Genomic DNA, 22,929 nt, shown 5'->3' on the forward strand with positions numbered 1-22,929 from the left:
TTTCCTTCTTCAGTTCCAAGATAGTGTATCCAATAAAGATTTACCTTATAGGACTCAATTGCCTCGAGGGATTCTTTTGTTGAAGTCCGCTAGCCGGATTGTTGACAGTAGTAGTTAATGGTTTGTAGTACTGTGCAAACACAGGTAACTGTGGCTTATTCAACAAACCATAATGAAATAGTGGCTTAGCACAATGTGTGGACTGCTGCAATATTACAGGACTCAAAAGAAGCCAAAAGTGTTCCTTCCTCATTTATACAAATGGACATGAACAGGATTCCTAAATACCATGGCCACTCACACTCATTTGGATCTCTGATTAATGAAAGCTGAGCTGAATAAGGTCCTTTCAATATAGATTTCCATGCATCCTAAAAATAATACAAAGTCTTCTGATATGTAGTCAAGATTACAGTCACAATGAAGGCACCAATGCCGGGAGGGAGGGAAATGTAAGGCTCATGGGATGTTCTGCATTTTCCAAAAAAGCAGTTCCCAGCCTGGGAGGCGAGGCATGTAGAATTTTCAAAAAGGGTGAAGCAATGTGAAATTTTTAGAAACATCAATGTAAACATAGGGAAGATCAACAGAAGTGGGCAGGCTGATGGGAGGGAAAGGGTATTGCTGCAATATTTTGCCTAACACATTTAATAATCAGTATCATTTAAAAGAGCCATGGTGGCACAGTGGTTAGGATGCAGTATTGCAAGTTCACTGTTTACAGTTTGATTCTCACCAGCTCAACGCTGACTCAGCCTTCCATCCTTTCAAGGTTGTAAAATGAAGACCCAGATTGTTGGGGGCATTGGGCTGACTCTGTAAGCCATTTAGGGAGGGCTGTAAAGCACTGTGAAGTGGTATATAAGTCTAAGTGCTATTGCTATTTGCACGGTGATATTATAACAATGTGATATCAATAAGCCTAGCAATGGAAACCTGTGGGTTGGTGGGCACATTTTACACTTTGAAAGTATCTTGTGACAGCTATCAGAAGATAGATATTAGAAAGCTTACCCATTTGTAAAATGTACGCCATAAGAGAGTTATCACTTACAAGGCAAGGTTTATCAGAATGTCCCTGCTATCTCATCTAGCCTGATACCCCCAATCCACTTTCTACAAGATGCTCTGTATTATGTATCCTTGCTATTGTTCTTTTTTTGGGCAGAGCTACACCTTCTGAAACGCTAGATACCCATCATTTAATGAGGCCTAGAGGCATTGTGGAAGCTGGTACATTATGGACTCCTAGTTTTTTATGCAGATTGCCTGGGGGCACCAAAGCACCCCATGGATACCTTTATGGGCCTCAGTCTCACATAAGATCCTGGCCTTAGCACATTGTGTCATATATGGAGTTGGTGTTTCCAGATCAAATGCAATAGGTTCTCAACTTACAGTGATGTGGTTTCTTTGGTTTCAGCTTTGTGTGATATGTGAAGCTGTTTGTGATTTATAAACCATAGATTAAGGGACGTAAGCCATAATATTTTATTCAACAGTGTAGAATCTGAAAACGCAGCCTCAGTGTTTCAAATAGGTTTTCTTGGGGCCTTCCAAGTGTCACTGAACTTGCAGTTCCCAGTATATCTTCCAATTGACCATCTTGGCTCAAATTCCTGGGAATGTAGTTTCCTGTTGTGATGTAGGTGATAAAGGAGACATTTAAATAATGAACAAAAGAGCTGAACAAGAAAGGGGCTGAGGCCTGGTCAGTGCTACAGATCTTGCACAACACAACAGGATGTGCTGGGATTGCAAAAAGTACAGCAAAGCTGCTTCTTTGTTGCTGGCCTTTTTCACACTTGGCGATCTGATGTTGCTGGCTGAGTTTCTTGCCCAAAAGAGTAAGCAGCTTTTTCCTCCTTTGCCTCCAGCGCCTATGTGCAGGCATTTCCCTCTACTGGCTAGCACTCCTTCTTCCCCACTCAAGCCTAACTTGTTCCTGGATTTGGTGCAATAAATTCTTTTGTAACTCGTCTTAAGGGAGAGTGAGAAAACTGTTTGTTTCCCTTTAACAATTTGCCAGTTAGGTAAACCTTTCAGATAGTTATTGCAAGCCTGGGAGGAAAATCGCCAGGAGGGAGAATCAGAGGGAAAAAGAGAAAAACAAATCTATGTAGCAGCTAGGAATTTGATCCTCTAAATTAGCCCTCCTCCTCCTCCTCCTCCTGTTTCTTCTGCTGCTGCCTGAAGCTGAACTGCATCCAGCTGTCTGTGAGAAAACTGCCCATGTCTGCGGCTTGGACAACAGAGCCAAGAGGCAGCTGCGGACTTCCCCAGCACCCTTTTTTTCTCTTCAGTGTAGCTCTCCTAAAGTTTTCTCAGGGTCACCAGGGGGCAAACATGTTCAATTTTTCTTTTACCAAAAAGATCAGAGATGCTTCTACCGATTTATTTAATTATTAAATTTATACAGCCTCCCATTTCCCGTACGACCCCAGACGGCACGTTCAATTAAAAGAACAAAAACGAAACTATCAAAACCATTAAAAAGCCAAAATCATTAAAATATGATTTAAAAGTTAAAAATCTATAAATAGAACAAAAACCATTTCAAGACCTATGAATCATGTGACTATTTTGCAGGCTCTGAATTTCCATGGGACCCCAGGGCCGGATGACAAAACCAGGAAGAGCAACTCAATGCCCTCTTGGGGTAAAATGTTCTAAGGGTGGATGCCGTGACAGAAATGCTCCTCCCTCCCGGGTCCTGCCAGATGAAGCTCTTCAGCTTACAGCAGGGGTGTCAAACTCAATTTCATTGAGGGCCGCATCAGCATTGCGGTTGCCCTCAGGGGGCCAGGTGGGTATGGCCAGGGTGGGCGTGGCCTACTGGGTGGGCGTGGCTAGAGTGTGTATGGCCTACTGGGTGGGCGTGGCCAGCTCTACATCGTTCTCATCAAGGGTGCCTATGGGGCCCAGGGCAGGAGTGGGACAGATCTGAGGGTCTCTGGCAGGAGGAGGGTCTCTGGGCCAGGGCCAAGGCAGTGGGGGCCGTTCCCTCACTGTTTCCAGGATGGCTTCACGGGCCGCATGAAACCACTTCGTGGGCCAGATCTGGCCACTGGGCCTTATGTTTGACATGTCTGGCTTACAGTATCCACAACGTGCCCCTCCTGCCAGACCTGATGGGATGGGTGGAAGTAACCGGGGAGAGACGGTCCCACAAATAACCTGGCACCCTGCTATATAGAGCTTTAAATGTTATAACCAGCACCTTGAACTGAACCCTGAAAATTTACATCTGGCCTTTCACCATTTAGATCAATTTAAACCATTCTTTAAAATCAGTAACATTTATTATTATTATTATTATTATTATTATTATTATTATTATTATTATTATTATTATTAATTATTATTTTAAAAAGATGACATACCACATGGCAAATTGTAATGTGGCTGTTGGATATCGGTATAGCATATTTTGTGAATTGAAACTTTATAGCTGGTAAACCATGGCTTGCAATTCAGTATGGCACATAAAGCCCCCAGCTATGACTTACTCAACAAACTCCCTCTGTGCCAATCATGACCATCAAGTGACCTACATATATATTTGAAGCCACGTTTGTACACCACACTAAGCTGTGAAATGCTCTACGGACCTAACCCTCAGTAGATTATACAGTATAGAGTACACTAACTTTAGGCAAACCTTGACCTAGCATGATTTATGAATAAAGTAAAATACTGATCAAAGTGTTACAGGTTAAGCTAGTTAACCTAGATTAAGTAAAGCTAGAAAGGCTTTGCTTGAGGGATGCAGTTCATTAATGAGAAGAGCTCTAGTTAATTAAAGGGCCACTTCACCAAGGCAAGTAACAATTTAAACCAATTTAACCAGCCCAGACAAGATGATTAAGAACTGGTGGAAACTAGGACCTCCTACTGCCATAGACCAACACTGATTCTGCCTTGAAGGACAGGAGTGTATGGTCTCTGAAACACTACTATAAAATTTGCAATGATTATTTACTTTATATTCAAGTGATTTTATGTATGTATAGTATATTCAAGTGATTTTTTGTATAGTGATTTTATGAATATGCCCATTGTAATACTGTATGACCCTTGTTTAACTTTCCATCTTCTGGAAAGTTATTCTGCCTGTTTAAGGGGGGAAAGATAAAGAAATACCTGAAATTCCCTGCGTACTAGGAAATAAGTCTTATGAATTCCATGCCACTTGTTTTAGTCAGATTATATCTCTGTTTTTTTCTTACCACTTTAACAATCAAACGTCATCTCAGTGGTAACAAACCGTTTAATACCCCTTTTGCAAACAATGGGGCCATAATCCAATGCTCAATTCTTAATGAATTTCAGATACAGAGCTATGGCTGAACATACGTGTGAACCAAGTAATTATCAGTGTGTAAAACAGAAGCTGAGTCACTTGTAGCAATCAATTATCATACGGTCATTTTTGAATGGGGCACTTTACAACAAAACAAATTCAACCCTAAGGAATTTACAGGCTGGGTTTTCAGAATATTGAACTATGGGTTTAGTGTGAAATTTAGTGTTATTGGATGAAGACCAAGACAATTCCAAAGAAGAAAGTATCTATGGCTCAGGGTTGAAGTGTGGAGTTCTTGGTGCTAAGTTTGGTTTGTGTCCAATGATGTTACCTAGCTGAGTTATAAAACATCTGCAAGCAAATAACCAGGTCAAAGAGCACCCAGAACTCATTTTTATGTCTTGTTCCATCCCACTTTGAGCCAGCAGTCCAACTTAACTCAAAGGATGATTGTTGTAGGGAAAACCTGGTAGGTTAAAATCAGTGAGAATAGGATAACAACAGAGTCTTTCCTGGAAGATTATTCTTGCAGCTGAAAATATCACAGAAAGAAATTTTGTGGAATAGACAACATCACCACTAGATGGATCTGTAGCTGGCTGACAAACCGTACTCAACGAGAAGTCCTCAATGGCACTACATCCATATGGAGAGAAGTAAGCAGCCGAGTACCACAAGGTTCCGTCTTAGGCTGAGTATTCTTCAACATAAATGATTTAGATGAGGGAATTGAATCAAATTTGTCATCAAATTTGCAGATGACACCAAACTGACAGGAGTAGCCAACACCTCAAAAGACAAACTCAGGATCTAAAAAAATCTTGATAAACTTGAACAAAGGGCCCTATCCAACAAAATGAATTTCAATGTCCAACAGTCCAACCTACCAAAACCAGTGCCATAAAAAACAGAATAGAAACGCAAGTTAAGATAGGCAAGAAAATGGTAAGTGAGCACCTGTCCAGCCTAGACGAGTTCAAATCACCAGGACCAGACGGATTACATCCCCAAGGTTCTCAAGGAGCTGGCAGACGTGATCTTAGAACCACTGAACTATATTTTTCAAAAATCCTGGAGCAACTGGGGAACTACCAGAGGACTGGAAGAAAGCTGATGTAGTTCCCATATTCAAAAAAGGGGAAAAAATAGATCCGGGAAACTACAGACCTATCAGCCTGACCTCAATACCTGGGAACATTCTGGAAAAGATAATCAGACAACAAATCAGCGAACACCTTGATGCGAACAAAGTTATCACTAAAAACCAACATGGGTTTGTCAAAAACAGATCAAGCCAGACAAATCTTATTGCATTCTTTGACCAAGTGACAAAACTAGTGGACCAGAGGAATGCTGTAGATATAATTTACTTGGACTTCAGTAAGGCATTTGATAAAGTAGATCACAACCTACTACTTGATAAGATAGAAAAATGTGGGTTAGATAGCATCACCACCAGATGGATTCGTAGCTGGCTGACAGGCCGTACCCAGCGTGTGGTCCTCAATGGAACTGCATCTACATGGAAGGAAGTGTGTAGTGGGGTGCCCCAGGGCTCTGTTCTGGGCCCAGTGCTCTTCAACATCTTCATCAACGATTTGGATGAGGGGATAGATGGGCAACTCATCAAATTTGCAGACGACACCAAGCTGGCAGGAATAGCCAATACTCCAGAAGATAGGCTTAAGATACAGGAGGATCTGGACAGACTCAAACACTGGGCACTATCTAACAAAATGAAATTCAATTGTGGAAAAAGTAAGGTTCTACATCTAGGCAGGAAAAATCAAATGCACAGGTATAGTATAGGTGGTACCTTGCTCAATAGTAGCAACTGTGAGAGAGATCTCGGAGTCCTAGTGGACAATCACTTAAATATGAGCCAGCAGTGTGCTGCAGCTGCCAAAAAAGCCAACACAGTGCTAGGCTGCATTAACAGAGGGATAGAATCAACATCATGTGAAGTACTAATACCACTTTACAATGCCTTGGTAAGGCCACACCTGGAATACTGCATCCAGTTTTGGTCACCATGATGTAAAAAAGATGTTGAGACTCTAGAAAGGGTACAGAGAAGAGCAACAAAGATGATTGGGGGACTGGAGGCTAAAACATATAGGGAACGGTTGCTGGAATTGGGTACGTGTAGTTTAACGAAGAGAAGGGTGAGGTGTGACATGATAGCAGTATTCCAATACCTCAGGGGCTGCCACAAAGAAGAGGGAGTCAAGCTATTCTCCAAAGTACCTGAAAGCAGGACAAGAAGCAACGGATGGAAACTAGTCAAGGAGAGAAGCAACCGAGAACTAAGCAGAAACTTCCTGACAGTTACAGTAGAACAATTAACCAGTGGAACAACCTGCCTCCAGAGGTGGTAAATGCTCCAACACTGGAAGTTTTTAAGAAGAGACTGGCCAGCCACTTGTCTGAAATGGTGTAGGGTTTCCTGCCTGGGCAGGGGGTTGGACTAGATGACCTCCAAGGTCCCTTCCAACTTATTATTATTATCATTATTATTATTAACGTGGAGAAAAGCAAAGTTTTATATTTAGGCAGGAAAAATCAAAGGTACAAGTACACATTGGGTGAGACCTGGCTCAAAAACAGTAACTGTGAGAGGGACTTTGGAGTCCTAGTGGTTGATCACTTGACCATGAGCCAGCAGTGTGCAGCAGCAATCAAAAAAGCTAATATAATCCTGGGTTGTAGAAACAGAGGCATAGAATCAAGATCATGCAAAGTATTAGTACCGCTTTATAAAACTCTAGGAAGTCCACATCTAGAATACTGCAGCCAATTTTGGTCACCATGTCACAAAAAAGATATTGAAACTTTGGAAAAAATTCAAAGAGCAGCTAAGATTATCAAAGGACTGGAGACTAAAACATACGAAGAACGGCTGCGGGACTTGGGTTTGGCTAGTGGTCTAAAGAAAAGAAGAAATAGGGGAGACATGATAGCAGTGTTCCAGTATCTGAGGGGCAGCCACAAGACAGAGGGGGACAAGTTGTTCACCAAAACTCCAGAGGGAAGGACGAGAAACGATGGTTGGAAACTGATCAAAGAGAGAAGCAACCTGGAATTAAGGAGAAACTTCCTGACAGTGAGGTCAATCAACCAGTGGAACAGCTTGCCTCCAGAAATAATGTGTGCTCCATCACTGGAAATTTTAAAGAAGAGACTAGACAGCCACTTCTCTGAGATAGAATAGGTTCTCCTGCCTGAGCAGGGGGCTGGACTAGACGACCTCCAAGGTCCCTTTCAGCTCTACTCTACCACTCTACTGGACTCAATATTTACTTGTATAAATTTTAATAATCTTATATATACTGTAAGCAGCCCCCCAAAAATGTATCAGTCTTCGATTTTTGAGACTGTAGAAATGAACTTATGTGTTAGCATGGAAATCAGAAGAAATTCCCTCAGTTTGAAAAGACAGGTGAAAACCTAAGTCAGGCTGACCTCTGGTGGAAAACAGAAGGAATATATCACACCACTCCTAATGCAAGTGTATAAAAATGAAATAAATGATGCATTATGCTGCACGTATGCATTGGAAAAATACTTACAGCAAACCCAAAACTTTGTAGTTTTGCACTTCTAGCACTGGAGTGAATAAGACTAAGAAAGGACGACATCACCTAAAGTTGTCATATCAAGTCTCAATCTACAAGGATTAAGGCATTCTCCTCAGTCTCACAAATACTAAATCTAAACAATTTGACAGAATAAGACTCTTTATTTTCCTATCAAAGTCTTTCACCATGCTCATTTATCCATTTTAAAAAACAATCTTTTCCTTTTTTCTTGTACAATGGAAACAAAACACTCATAAGTCTCTTTTTCAATACAAATTTTCCTAAGCAGGAAATACATTGAATGTAAATTTCTTACTGTGAACCACTGAAGGCTGGGTCAGGAAATAAAGCCAAGATAATTGATATAAAACATTAACTAAAATCAACGTGGAAATTATTAAAAGTATAAAAATGTTTTTTGAATAAAGCAGCATTACTTTCCTCAATTATTTTTCCATAGCCCCCTTACGGGTTACATGGGCATGTGCATCTCCCTTTTAAGCTTTCTAATTTCATCACTCAGTTCTCCAGATCAGGAAATTTTAATTTTTCCACCCATCGTTGTGTATAATACTAGCGCACAGGTCGGCAACCCGCGGCTCTGGAGCCGCATGTGGCTCTTTCAGCCGTCTCCTGCGGCTCCCAGCCGCCCGGTGTGCGTGCACCTCTTCAAACGGGCAGTGGTGCACGCGCACCTCTCCAAATGGAGAGTGGCACCGCCCGTTTGGAGAGGTGCGCACGCACCTCCCCAAACCTTTGGAGAGGTGCGCGCGCACCTCTGTGCAAACGGGCAGTGGCGCCGCTCTTTGAGAAAGCTGCCGCATCACGTTTGCAGGCTGCCAAAAGCGGCAGCTTTCCCAACAAGTGGTGCCGCTGCCCATTCCGAGAGGTGCGCGTGCACCTCTCTGAACGACCGTAGGTGCGCACGCACCTCCCCAAACCTTTGGAGAGGTGCGCGCGTACCTCCGCGCGAACGGGCAGCGGCGCCGCTCTTTGAGAAAGCTGCCGCGGCACGTTTGCAGGCTGCTGAAAGCGGCAGCTTTGTAGACGGGCCGCGGCAGCTTTCCCAACAAGCGGCGCCGCTGCCCATTCCGAGAGGTGAGCGCGCACTTCTCCGAACGACCGTAGGTGCGCGGACAACTCCCCAAACCTTTGGAGAGGTGCGCGCGCACCTCCGTGCGAACGGGCAGCGCCGCCGCTCTTTGGGAAAGCTGTTGTGGCACGTTTGCAGGCTGCCGAATGCGGTAGCTCTGCAAACGGGCCATCGCCGTCGCGCAACCGGGAACCGGTTCCATCACACATAAAAAAAAAGGCAACCGCGCGCGTCCGTGCATGCGCAAGAAAAACCGTTTTGCGCATGCGCAAAACTTTTTTTGTGCATGCGCGTGCATAGATACACGCACGTGGCTCCCACTTTTTTTTATGTGTGATGGAACTGGTTCCCAGTGGCTCTTTTCCTTTTTCAGGTTGCCGACCTCTGTACTAGAGGATCCAATTAGCATTTGAGATTCCACACCATGATTTATCACACTAGATTGTAGGGAGCCTTGACTGCATCCCCATGTACATATAGGAACTGCAGAAGGCAACTTACATACACCAGTGTTCCCTGAAACTGTATTATTCATTCCTTGTTGCAAGTGGACATTATGCATCTCTAACACAAACACAACTCTTCCTTGCACATACCCCAATGTACGTGCAGCAGAACCTTTCTGCTGTAGTCACTAGATATGTTCTCTATTCTGGATAGCCTGGGGAAACAATCCAAGTTTCTTTTCAGATTATTTCTTAATAATAAACAGTGCTGTAAATCCTGCTACTGTTCATAGATCTCTTCTCCTGTTTCCAATGAAACAAAGCTGCAACTGGGCAAAAAGAGCTTGACCAATGCCTGTATGGATAGACTGATTATTCCTATAATCAAATGAACCATAGTGATCCTGCTGGTCGTGAATCCTTTCTGAATAAAGTTCAGGTCCTCATGGCTTGTTGGGTTCATCAGGTGATACATTTAAGGCAGGTTTTGTGCTCTTACTGGATTGTTTCTGGGAGCGTGGCTTCTTGGGAACTTCAGCCGCTGCTGGAGGTTTTTGGAGTGGTTCATCACTATCCTCTTTTACTTTCTTTACCCTAGTTCTGCCTTTGACAGGGTTAGAGAACGTAAGGCAGGTTTTGTTGAATTCCATGGGGAAAATTCCCACATCTCCATCAAAGCGATTCTTGGAGACCTGTAGGTAGCGTCTGCCTGGTCCGGTTGTTAATTTCCTATCCTGCAGGATCAACACATTGTCAGCCTCCTGGCTGGCCTGCAACAGAAAGCAAAACGCTATGGTTAGAACAGGGAAGAACGAAGGATTGACTGACTGGATGGATAGATGAGAGGGTATTTGCCTAGTTCCTTGGAAAGCTTTACCAAGAAGGATTTTACCTTTGCAGATCCAAAAATGGAAGACGTTTGCAGCTCTCTTTCTTCATCTTCCTTCCGGGGATGAATGATCAGAGTTACGTGGCAGTTGTTGTCTGTAGCAAATTTTCGGAAGGTACCCACAATGTAGTCTTGGAGGGCAAGCCTGGGGAGCAATAGGGCAGTATAAATAACACAAATTGCTGTAAAAGCTCATGGATTATCTGGAAAAAAAATGGGTTTGTCTTTCTCGGCGAACAAATGGTGTTAAATTGACAAAGAGTGTACAAAGCAGGTATTTAACACTCATCTTGAGTACACACCCTGAAAAGTGATGGCATTAAAAGCTATGTCAATTTAGGTCAGAACAGGCATAATGATCCTGAGCAAATGTTTAACTATGAAGAAGCATCTGGAAACAGGATCGTGGGATTTGCAGATGCTCTTCTAATGTCTCTCAATGCAGCTTGCAAAATGTGGTGGACAGAGCAAAAGAAAAGAAATAATGTTGTAAAGTGTGATACTATGCTACGGTAACATGAAATGAGAGGATTACCGGTCTATACTGAGCTGCTCCTGGCCCATCATAAACTGGAGATTATCAATGACAATATGACTAATATCATACATGTGCACAGCATGGAGCATGGTATCAATTACTGTCCTGCAAGAAAAAAAATATCAAAGTTACACACATGTAGAGGTTACTTTGCCATTCCTAGCCAGGGAGAGATCGGATCAATTTAAATAAAGAGTTTTTAAACAGAAAAAATTTGCTGCAGATTAAAACATGTCTGCAGTTTCAACCAATCCAGAGCAACAAATACATTTATAAAATTAATGATTAAATAAGTTATCTTAAAACCCTCAGAATCCTAGGGAAAAATAATTTCATTAATAGCAATCAGAACAAAGAATGAGGAGCTAAAGAACTTCTCTGAAATATTCCTTTACACATTGCGATATACAATTTGTATCCTGCATTAAAGGAAACCACATGAAATTGCACATCTAATTGCCCTAATGTAAAATAATGTACTCACTATATAATTTGAGACCAATCCCAATATTTGCTAGGCAAAGGGTGCTTTGTAACACCATTGAATCTGTACTAGAATGATCTGTGGATTTTCTATCATACTGTCTTATCCAAAATGAGGACATAATGATGGTTTAGCAAAGTAAGGGGATGCAATTTCCAGACCAACAAACATTACACAGAGCTAATTAATTTAGTCTTACTTTGGCCTTACTGCCAAATATTGCAACATATTTTTTTCAAGGATACATATACAGTAGTACTTGGGTACTCGATTGCTTCAAAATTCATCGAATTTGGTACTCGACACATTTGATGCAAAAATGTTGTCCCAGTATTCATTGTTTGGTATTCAACATGCTGTGACAGGAAAAGGGGGGAATGGACAGAAAGTTGGCCGTGGTGAGCAGTGACATAGGAAAAGGGACAGACAGGAAGTACTTCCCAGCCAAAATAAAGGGTCACATGTTTGCTTGGCACTTGTTATTTTTAGTACACGCTGCGCCTCCGAGAGCCAATTAACAATGAGTAGCCAGGTACCACTGTATTTCTTTCGGAATTATAGCCATTTGCTGCTAATTAAACAGAACTAAGACTGCAAACTCAGCATTACATTAATTATAGCACTGTTTCACCTCTCCTTTCTCGTAAAAAAGCAATATAGAAAGCTGCTACCACAAATTTTACTTGATGTTCTGTTGTCCGTAGAAGGTCATGAAGTGAAGTGGAAGATCCTCAAATTTGTCTGCCCACTCATCATATTTTTCCAGTTGCTCATCCAGTTTTTCCATGGCAAATTGAGTAAGCATGATCTTGGCCAAACGCACATTGTGGATCTCAAAGCTGCCCCATAATGTATTAACTCCTTGCATGCAGAGATCCAGGGCATATTCACTTATGAAGGTGGTCTTCCCACTGCCTGTTGGACCTGATCCAGAAAGACAAAGGCACAATTAGGAAGAAAGGCAGTTTGATCCAACCTGTGTAGAATTTGGTTTCACCTGGAACAAACTGACATGCCCTTTCCTTTGATGGGTAGCTCCATTGGCTACTCGTAGGTTCTCTGTGGTTAAGAAATGCAAATGGGGAACTATGTCACAATACAATATTTTTCCCATTGAATGTAACATCCCACTTACCCATTACAACAGATGATTTGATCACTATTTAGCAATGTAATAAAAATCATGCTTGGGAGATATATATCAAATCTCCCACAGATCACTTCTGCCAAACAGTGCATACGGAATCACAGAACTGCAGTAAGTCAGAATTTCATTGACTTTCATCTTCACTTTTGCCAGAATTGGAAACATGCAGGCACCAGTCTGGCAGAACGTATCCATGAACACCAACTGGCAGTGAAAAGGCATGACAAAAATTCTTTAATTTCACAACATAGACAGATTTAACCATAGTTTCAATTGGGAAAAATGTGACAATCCTAGACTAGGCCAAATCCAAAAATGCCGGGGAATTTCTAGAAGCCTGGCACTCTGACAAATGAGCCATCAATAGACACACAGACATTAACAACATCTATGCAAAAGAGACAATCAACCAGCCCCCAAAGAAAGACTCCAGCACCTCTTCAGCAGTAATCAGCACTCAGATCAACATAGATTAACTCTAAGGTCAACTTCAGAAAAACCATCAAGTAACTGCCAAAGAGCCATTAGTAAACAGCTCAACCAAAGAATCCCTAAGATCGCCCCCACCCACACAGACAGGCAAGACACCAAAATATAAACTGACAGCAAACAGCAATCCTTAGTACCTTAGCACTGATGTTGCCTAGTTAGGGTAATGAAACATCTGCAGAAAACAAGAAAGCACAGAGAGCACCAAGGACCCTTCAATTGGAAACATGCACAATTTAACTTAAGAAAAAGGAGCTCAGAAAATAAATTTAGTCATCTCCAATACCTCATCCCTTTTCTTTCTAGTAATAGTCACTTTTATTGAGTCAATTGTTCTTCTCCAGACAAAAATATTGTATGAGAGCAGAAAACCATGAGAAACTGGTTTTCAGATCATAAGCTATATCTGACAAGTAAGGCAAAATCTGACAAACAGCTCAAGAACATTACAGCAAATATTTTAATGATTACATATCCTACTGGAGGAAGGATGAAAGGAAAAAAGCAATATATTGCTGCCTTGAGTTATTTATAAAAATAATAAAAGCAGGACATAAATATGTAAGTAGATAAAATATACACTCACCTGTGAAAACAGTGAGCTCTCCTTTGCGGTGGCCTTTGAGAAGTTTGCTGAGTTCTGGGAAACGAGCCCATTTGACTCCGGCCACCTGATCTACATTGACCAGTTCCCCGTACACTTCTTCTCGCAGTTGACAAAATGAAATTATAGACTTGTGGCCAGCTGGTAGAGCTGAGCGTATAATCTTGGTAAGGTTCATACCACTGCTAAAAGCTTCTAAAGGTCGACGCTGCTGGTCACTTGGTCGCACCAAATAACAACGCTTAGGATTCAACTTACGTGCAAAATGTTTAGCAGATTCCCAGGACCGGAGATCCTCTCCTAACCATAAAGTAATCCTTTTAAACTGTTCTAAGTAGGGAAGTAAGGCTGGGGGAAGGCAAGAAATCCCACGAGGCAGAGCCAGGGTGGGTAAACCAGTGACTTGATGCAACACCAAAGCATCCAACTCTCGGCCAGTCAATACCACTTCTGTATCACGCCGACTGATCAGAGGCAAACCAAAGAGATTGTGATAGGCATTCGGACGAGGCAACATATTCTCTACATAGTGTACTCTGTCTCCTTGGTGCTCAGCTCTGAGAAGCTTTAATCCCTTCAAGCTGGTGCCAGAAGGACTGAACCACGGGAAGACCAATGCTTGAGCGGTCCGAAGAAAACGCACCCCAAAGTGTTTGAGAGTGACATTTGACACACTGGAAATGCCAAACATAGCCTTGACTTCTTTCGTCTCCTGTTCATCCAGCAATTCCCAAAGAGGCAAGGCTCGGTCCCATATGTGCTTAGCATCCTCTCCACTTTGCTCATTTTGCTCATTAACACTGTGCCTATCACTTAAAGTTACTCCTTTATCCTGCAGCTCTACATTGGCCTGGAAATCTTGCCAATTCCCTTCGACCAGCGTGGCTGTGCAGATAAACTGGCCGGTAGTCTTATCGATAAAGAGGCTGTAATGATGGCGAAGCTGCTGTTTATCCTTCACAAAAATACTGGGCACATGAATGCAACTGTAGCCGTCGTGAAATGGGATTTTCTCCGTTTTGAGGTACTGCCGGATCTCCGTGACCGAGGCAGGAGGAATCGGGTCCTGCACGGGCGGAAGCTTCTCCTTTTTGTAGTGCTTACAAGGAGAGCTTCCAAGGAGCATCCACTTCCCTGGAAGCCACCGGTGACGTAAGAGAGCCCGTGACGTCACAGGTAACATTTTCCCCGTGTCTGGAACGCCCCTCCCCTTAGCCCCCTCATGGGACCCCGCCCCCCCACGGGACCTCCTCGCTCTACGACCCTGCAACGCCGTCTCCTCGGCGCCCCAACTGCCGCCCCGCGGAAAGCCCTTTTTTCTCCTTAAGAGACGCTTCCCACCCTCCGAGAAGCGAGAGCCTGCCTTTCCTCAATTGCATCTCCTCCTACGCCGCTGCCCTCCTTTCCGGCTTGCGGTGAAGCTGCCCGCATGCAGACCGCCCGCCTCTCTCCGGCCAGCGCTGTCCGCCCTGCTGAAAGGCCTCCCCTCCGGCCGCAGCCCGACCGCACAGCTTGGCTCCCGCGCCTAGCTCCGCAATCAGGCTCTCGGCTCCCCACGTGCAGTTCCAGAAAGCGCGCCCTGACCTCCCTTTCAAACCCGGGACCTCCGCGAGAGGCGGGGACAGGAACCCACCCGGAAACAAACAACCGGCTAGGCCAGGGGTCGGCAACCTCGGCTCTTTTATGACTCGTGGACTTCAACTCCCAGAATTCCTGAGCCAGCTATGCTGGCTCAGGAATTCTGGGAGTTGAAGTCCACGAGTCATAAAAGAGCCGAGGTTGCCGGAACACACAGGCTTCGCACCATAGAGATAACGCGCCCCTCCCCTGCTCCTCTGGTGGCAAGAGCGTTTTCTGACTTTCAGGCCCAAGTTGCAGAAACTCGAGGGCGGCAACCAAGAGTTAGAGCTGCTGGCGTCTGCACGTTGTCGCGGCCTCGTTAAGACCGTCACAACCTAACCTCATCCAACGCGTGCAAACCCTTCCTTGGCGATTGCTCTTGGTGCGTCGTGCAAACTGTGTCTGCATTGCAATTTTAAACTAGATGCTGACGCCCCCATAATTTTCTTCTTTCTTGCCAGAATAAACTGGAAGCGACATACCAGGCAACCTCTGCGACGGAAAAGCCTGGAGTTTCTCTACATTTCTTGCGAGTTAATTATCTCGCAGAAAAGCAGCAGGCGGCTTTTAAAACAATTGCCCTTCGACTGGCACAAAGAGAAACAGAGACTGTGTGCTAGACAGGCGCCAACTTCCTGTTCCGCTTCTGAGTTCCGGTTCGGGTTGGGTTGTCCGAAACGATGACCGGCCGGGGTACCCCGAGCCGCTTCTTGGCCAGTGTCCTGCGGAACGGCGTGGGCCGCTACGTGTGTCAGCTGCAGCGCATCACCCTGACAGTCAGCCAGAACTTGTCGAACTCGCTGGGCGCCAGGTGGGGAGAAGAGAGGCGCTGCCGCAGGCGGGCCAGCCGGGCCCGTGTCTCTGCAAGCTTGGGAACCTTCCGGATTCATGGTTAAGCCGTGCGGGTGTTAAAGCAGGGGTCTCCAACCCTTGGCAACTTTTAAGACTTGTGGACTTCAACTCCCAGAATTCCCCAGCTGGCTGAGGAATTCTGGGAGTTGAAGTCCACAAGTCTTAAAGTTGCCAAGGTTGGAGACCCCTGTGTTAAAGTGAGACAATAAAGATGATTAGAGGACTGGAGGCTGAAGAACGGTTGCAGGAATTGGGTATGTCTAGTCTAGCAAAAAGGGACGTGGTGGGTTAGGACGCTGAGCTTGTCGATCGGTCGGCAGTTTGGCGGGTTGAATCCCGAGTGCCGCGTAGCAGAGTGAGCGCGTTACTCGTCCCAGCTTCTGCCAACCTAGTAGTTTGAAAGCACGTAAAAAAATGCAAGTAGAAAAATAGGGACCACTACAGTGGGAAGGTAACAGTGTTCCGTGCGCTTTTGGCATCTAGTCATGCCGGCCACATGACCACGGAGACGTCCTCGGACAAGCGCTGGCTCTTCGGCTTTGAAACAGATAAGCACCGGCCCCTAGAGTCTGAAACGACTAGCACGCATGTGCGGGGGAACCTTTACCTTTACCTTAGTTTAGCAAAAAGAAGGACTAGAGGGTGACAGGATAGCAGTGTTCCAATATTTGAGGGATTGTCATAAAGAAGAGGGGTCCAATCTATTCTCCAAAGCACCCGAAGGCGGGACAAGAAGCGATGGATGGAAACTAATCCAGGAGAAAATCAAGAAATTTCCTGATAGTGAAAACAATCAGTGAAATGACTTGCCTCCAGAAGTTGTGGGTACTCCGTCACTGGAAGTTTTTAAGAAGAGATTGGACAACCATTTGTCTGAAATGGTATACGGTGGTCTCCTGTTTGACCAGGGGGTTGGGCCAAAAGACCTCCAAGGTCCCTTCCAACTCTGTTATTTGTTATTTGCTTCCTCCTTCCTGATGTTTGACATTGACTCCTAGCTTCTTAGGAACAAGAAGGGGAAGCCCTGGCCTCCGTTAATTGTTTTTCTCCCTGTTTAATTTGATTTAATATTCGCATCCAAAGTAATAGCTTTGACCCCCAAGGATGTAATAGAACTGGACAATATTGCTATATTCTGTTCTTCATTTGGCCCAATCTAAATTATTTTCATACAGCAATTAAAGGTATTTTCAGTAAAGGCAGGATTGAACAGTCATGGCCAAAATTCACAAATAAAAGCTAGACAGTCTAACATTCAGTAGATTATTTGCACTGTTAAGTCTCCTGTATGGGTTTGTGGAAAGTTTACTCTAAATATAGGCACCTGGTACATTATTTTTTTAACAAATGAAGATATTTATATAATTTGGTTCATTTGTACTATGATGCATAATATCTGTCACTCGGGTCTTCCTCTTTGGCATCAATGAGTGCAAAACATTTGGAAATGCCTGCTTCCACGAGTCCTGGATTTGGTGGACTTTAGTCTTAAGGGGGTTCTCCAATGGAAATAATTTTATAGAAAACTCCTATGTCCAAGTACACTTCATTGCTTCAGCAATGTAATCCCTTGCTTCATTTAAGTGTATTTTTTTAAACTCCAATGAAAATATTTTTTGTCTGGTTGTAGAGAATACATTGAAGAAAAGATAGTGGACTTTGCAAGGCAGAATCCTGGGATTGTGGTTTATGTAAACCCAAAAAACTGCAGGATCCCCACATTGGTTGCTGAATATTGTGAGTATGAATGTAGTACTGAAAAAAACCAAACGGAGAATAATCTGTTTTTTACTGACATTACCCAAGAAATCTGCTCCTAACACTAGTCTTTTAGGAGGTTGCTCAGCTCCCTCTTAAAATATAGTCAAGATGGTTTTCTCTTTAGCCAAGCCTTTTCAGTTGAAGTGATCTAATTGTTTTTAATGAAACTTTGAGTGTCGTGTTAAGCCAGTGTGGGCAGAAGGATTATAAATATGGAAAACTAAATAAATCAAGCATATGGGTGTTCTTTTAATAAGTTTATGTAAATACAGAGACCTTCATTTTCTTGTAAAACAGTCATCAGTAAAGCTTGGCTTCTATCTATAACTATCTATTCTACCTATCCCCAATATGACAGATATATCAAGACAGGAATTCCCGGTATTCTAAGACAGCAGGTTTTCTGACCCTGCAAGGAAACAATATTGTGAGCTGCTGTCTCAGGGTCTCTGAAGAACACCCTGATAATTAAGTAGAAATGACTGTATCTTTATTATAAATTCCAAACAAGCTAGTCTACATCATTAAAATGTAAAATTACAGAGATTGAGGAATTGGAAAACCCAGCTATCCAGACAAATGTGTCTTCTAAGATGGAACACGTTTTTACATAATTTTTCTTTCTAGTGAATGGAACTGTGAAGGAGGAGCCTTTAACCAGCAAGACAGCAGAAGAGATTGCAGATATCGTCCAAAAGATGGCCAACCAGTCTGGCTTAGAAATTATTCGTATCCGAAAACCTTTCCATACAGATAACCCCAGTATCCAAGGCCAGTGGCATCCTTTCACAAATAAGCCCAGCGTGCTCAATGTGCAAACCATAGGAGCCAGACTCCAGTCACTGGAAAAATAAAGCTACGCTGTATAGCCTATGAACATGAGGATCTCCTGCACACAAGAAATCTTTATTTGCTTTCTTCCTTACCTAAGAAAGTGGATACTGAAGGGAAGTGACTGACTTGTGGCAAACTGAACTATTTCTAAGTAAATTCTACTATTGGGCAGTTCTAGACCTGCATGGGTATGCTAGTAGCCTTCTTCCCATTGTACTTTGCAGTTTAATTCTTACTGAAAATAAAGAATGAAACCTAACTTACTCTGGCTTATCATTTCTTTAGATCAGAGATGGGAAGCTTTCAGTCCATGGGACCTTTCTTTCCTACTTAACAGTTAAAATACAGGTAGGCTTATTGCAAGGGGTTCATGGTTCTAAAGAAGGAAATCATCCTGTTTTGAACACTCACTCTTTTCCAGGTTTCTCAGATTGAAGTATATCTTTTATTAACTTCAATTAACAGACTAACTGTGTCTTTTCCTGAAGAAAGGGACTGTACGTGTATATACCAGTAACTCCTAGGATTGATTCATGTAACACATTATACATGAGGCTGTCTTTTTGCATTTAGAAAATAGTACTCAAAAGTCTAGAAAGTCTGAAAAGATTCAAAGAACGTATTTGGGCTAAAAATTTTGCACTGGCTACCAATTTGTTTCCAGGTGAAATACACAGCGCTGCTTAGTATTTTTAAAACCCAAGTATAATTTCAACTAGGCTATTTGAGAGAAGGCTTGTGCAAAACATTTTGTACAGAAGCCTAAATAGACTTAACATGGGAAGAGGAGTCATTGCTAGATACATTTATATAGGTAAATTCCTTTTTTATTTTTAGAAATAACTAAAGGTGATGAACATAACCCACGTAACATTCCTCCTCCTATTTTTCCCACAACAATCCTGTGAAGTGGGCTGACAGCGACTGGCCCAAAGTCACTCAGCTGGCTTTCAAGACTGAAGTAGAACTAAACTCACACATTTGTGAGGATTCAATATACACTTGCTTCAATATACTGTATATCTTGATGTTGCAAACAACAATTGCAACATCAATTTGAACATAATATTCAGTTGGTGAAACAAACTCCCACAAATTTGTATTCTTGGCCCCAATTTATTCAGTTTATTTAGTGAATTTTCTATTGAACAATTTGCCTTTAAGAAATTATCAATATGTTTACTAAGGATAGGGTTTATATTTGTTCTTTTTTAAAAGCAGGGGTGTCAAATTCCCGGCCTACAGGCCGGACACGTCATCCAAAAGCCACACCCACCCCATTGCCGGCAATGACAAAACTGTCCCGATACGTTGCATGACATCACGTGATGTCGCGAGTTTGACATGTCTGTCTTAAAGTCTGACATGTATTATCAAACCTAAATTAGTCAAAACCTTATTTTTTTAAAAAAAAAAGTATCAGTGTGATTACAGAAACATGAAATGTACAGACTTCTATATTTGTTACGTCTTTTAGATGCCAGATAACCTCTCAGTTCTCTACCAGATCAAATGATGGTGGTCATTGGTTGGCATCAGATTTTCACTGTGGTGAGCAGAACTGACTAATTCCAAAAGGATTTCTTGAAATGCTTAGTTGAGTAAATGCAGATCCCCCCTTTTATAAGGGGACAGAAATTCCTCGCTACCCACAGAGAACCTGAGGAGATTGTGAGGTTGGGGTGAGATGAATGTAAGGCTAGAGATAGAACAATGAAAAGCAATGGGGAGGATCAGTAGGGTATATTAAAGATATCAAAATATCAACATGCTTATATAAATCTATGACCTGGTACTTTAGAATGCAATAGAGTTATTTTGAAAGGATTATTGTCAATTTGAAAGAAGTACTTTTAAAGTACTTTAAGGGGAGAATTTAGAGGTCTGCTCATACAGGAAGAAAGAGATGAAAGGAAGTATTTTTATTTTTTTGTAAAAGAAAGATATCAATACTTCCTGATTAAGTTTCAGGGTGGTAACATATCCATTGCAGCTGCAACAGAAGTGAAAATATTTTGAAGCTTGCCATTTCTCCAGCGTGGAAACTATACTCAGAGCAACTTTTGCTGTTAAGTGTTTTGGATGCTCTAAGACAGGGGTCTTCAAACTTGGCCCTTTTATGATTTGTAGACTTCAACTCCCAGAATTCCTCAGCCAGCATGCCGGTTCCGGTTTTCGGCATGACCAGATGTGTGAGGGAATGCTCCCCATGTCGTCTGTATTTCTTCATGGGGGGGGGAACCCTGTAAATGGGTCAAAAGTCGCCCTGGAGGGGTGATGAGCAGGGGAGAGGTCTCTCCAGTCAGCGGTAGAAGGGCGGTGGCCCTCCTGTCAGCTTGGAGCAATTCTCCGAACCAACGAAGCAAGGAAAAAGAAGCCAAAATTACAACAAAGCACTTGAAAACTGGGTGAGAATTGCCTTCTTCCTTTCCTAATTGTCTACTTTTTCCTGCCAAAAGCTCCTTGAATTTGCTTCTCCCAGTGAGGAGAGAGGGAAGGGAGCTTTTTTCCCCCCACCTTCCTTAAGGGCGGCCTATGATCACGCCAGGAGAAAAAAGAAAATGAACAGAATAATACTATCAACTTACTTCCTTTCTATTTCTGGCAACCCAAAACTCCTATCCTTACAGAAACTGGCTATTCTGTCTATTTGATTTTAAAAAGGGAGAAAAGAGAGAAAAGAACTACTTAAAAGTTACTTAAAAGTACTCAAAACTGATAAATTTACTGTCTGAAAAAGATTTTAAGTATGCTGGGGCCATCTTGTGGCCTTTTTGGCAAATAAACCTGTTTATTTTGGAACTGCCCTTGACATTATCAGCTAAAGATAAAAACCTGAAACAGCTGGAGGTGAACTCAAGGCTTGTGGAGGTGAACATTTACTGACTTTTGTTTAAAAGTTAGCCTCCACTAAGGACTATTTACCACTACTTCAAAATGGAGACTGATCAACCACAAAACTCGCTTGACTATAAGCTCATATTAGAAACAATCCATAAAGTTTCTGAGATGTTTATCTCCAGGCTGGAAAATTTAGGTGCCAACTCCAATTTACAAGCTGTAATCCAGACTTCAGCTAAAGAATTTACAACTCAGAATATAACAAAACTGGAACAAATTACTACTGAGACAGAGGAACACAAGGTACAACAAGATATTGAAAAACTAATACAAAAAAATTGACTCTATCCAAAGAACCGACAACTCTAAAAGTACAAGGAACTATCGCTATGGCAAATAACCTTAAGGACCAACAACAAACTATGGGAAAACTTAATACTCAACTTTTGACTCCATCAAAAGAGCCTATAACTTTAGAAGTATACTACGTGCAAGATAGTGATGCTAACATAGAGGATGTGGAAGATCAACAAAGACAGTTTCCTGAAAGCCTGGATAGCCAAGCACTAATTACAAAACTGGATAAGACTCTCTACTTAAAGCAGATGAACCGAGACGGAAGAGGAATCCAAACCGAACCGAAGTTAAAGTTTTTAGAGCAAATACAGAGACTAGAACTAACAGGGAAACAACAAAATGATTACAAATGGTTTGGTTTTTGTGGATCACTGATGGCTAGATGGCCTCCTTTGATTCAAATAATACGTATTGGAGCGAAGGGAGACATATCTGGCAATTTAAAGGCCTTGGTCTGGAAACCTATTGGCAAAAAAAGAAAGCCAGAGTTAGATTTTAAAAGTGAGTTTAGAATCATTAAAGGCTAAAGAATTTACAACTGTAAATTACAACTTTTAGTAATCAGTGATCTATCAGGATCTAAAATAGAAAATGTTTATGAGATAGAACTAGAATGTGTTTATGTATCTATTAGGCTTATTTTAGACATTATAATTTGTGCAGACATAATGGAAATTTGGTTTATAGATCCCACATTTGATGTTAAAAGATGTTTGATTATTCTATTTAAGAATTAAGAATTAGCTAAAATTTACAACAGAATTTGGTTCTGTATAAATAGTTGTAGATTGATAAACATAGGCTGTGGTCCTGTCAGTAACGTGTGATGTATTAGGATATGAAACAGACAATGTTTATTAGGTAAAACATAGCTACTCAGCCACTGTGTACATGTTAGATGCTATAGTTTTTGCTGTAATGAAATAAGGGAAATTTGGGTTGTGAATATTATTTGGGATGTTAAAGGCTAAATTTGAATAATATAATTAAAATAAAAATTAGGTTAAATTTAATAACAAGACAAATATCTCAATGAAATTGAATTGACAAATTTGTTAACTGACCATGCTATTTCTAGAAATTTATTAGT

The 22,929-nt window shown here is 42.1% G+C and overlaps 2 protein-coding genes across 2 annotated transcripts; one reads left to right on the top strand and one right to left on the bottom strand.

Annotated features, from left to right (window-relative positions):
- Positions 1–9,328: 9,328 nt before the first annotated feature.
- Positions 9,329–14,757, bottom strand: TWNK (twinkle mtDNA helicase; the record flags this gene model as incomplete). The annotated part of the gene is made up of 5 exons (XM_083363549.1): positions 9,329–10,193; positions 10,316–10,457; positions 10,848–10,955; positions 12,018–12,258; positions 13,557–14,757. The coding sequence occupies 5 exons, from the start codon at positions 14,755–14,757 to the stop codon at positions 9,867–9,869; spliced, it is 2,019 nt and encodes a 672-aa protein (XP_083219675.1). The 3' UTR covers positions 9,329–9,866.
- A 904-nt stretch (positions 14,758–15,661) lies between these two features.
- MRPL43 (mitochondrial ribosomal protein L43) lies at positions 15,662–18,900 on the top strand. Its single transcript, XM_083363550.1, has 3 exons — positions 15,662–16,005; positions 17,677–17,783; positions 18,435–18,900. The coding sequence occupies exons 1-3, from the start codon at positions 15,875–15,877 to the stop codon at positions 18,659–18,661; spliced, it is 465 nt and encodes a 154-aa protein (XP_083219676.1). The 5' UTR covers positions 15,662–15,874; the 3' UTR covers positions 18,662–18,900.
- The last annotated feature ends 4,029 nt before the right edge of the window (positions 18,901–22,929 follow it).

The sequence above is a fragment of the Vipera ursinii genome (genome assembly GCF_947247035.1).
Source record: "Vipera ursinii genome assembly, chromosome: 5".
Classification (NCBI taxonomy): Eukaryota; Metazoa; Chordata; class Lepidosauria; order Squamata; family Viperidae; genus Vipera; species Vipera ursinii.

Excerpts from the sequence above, each read along its gene's own strand:
- MRPL43 (XM_083363550.1), top strand. The coding sequence starts at position 15,875 with ATGACCGGCCGGGGTACCCCGAGCCGCTTCTTGGCCAGTGTCCTGCGG. Across the intron at positions 16,006-17,676 it reads TCGAACTCGCTGGGCGCCAG|AGAATACATTGAAGAAAAGA; the intron begins GTGGGGAGAAGA and ends GTCTGGTTGTAG. Across the intron at positions 17,784-18,434 it reads CACATTGGTTGCTGAATATT|TGAATGGAACTGTGAAGGAG; the intron begins GTGAGTATGAAT and ends TTTTCTTTCTAG.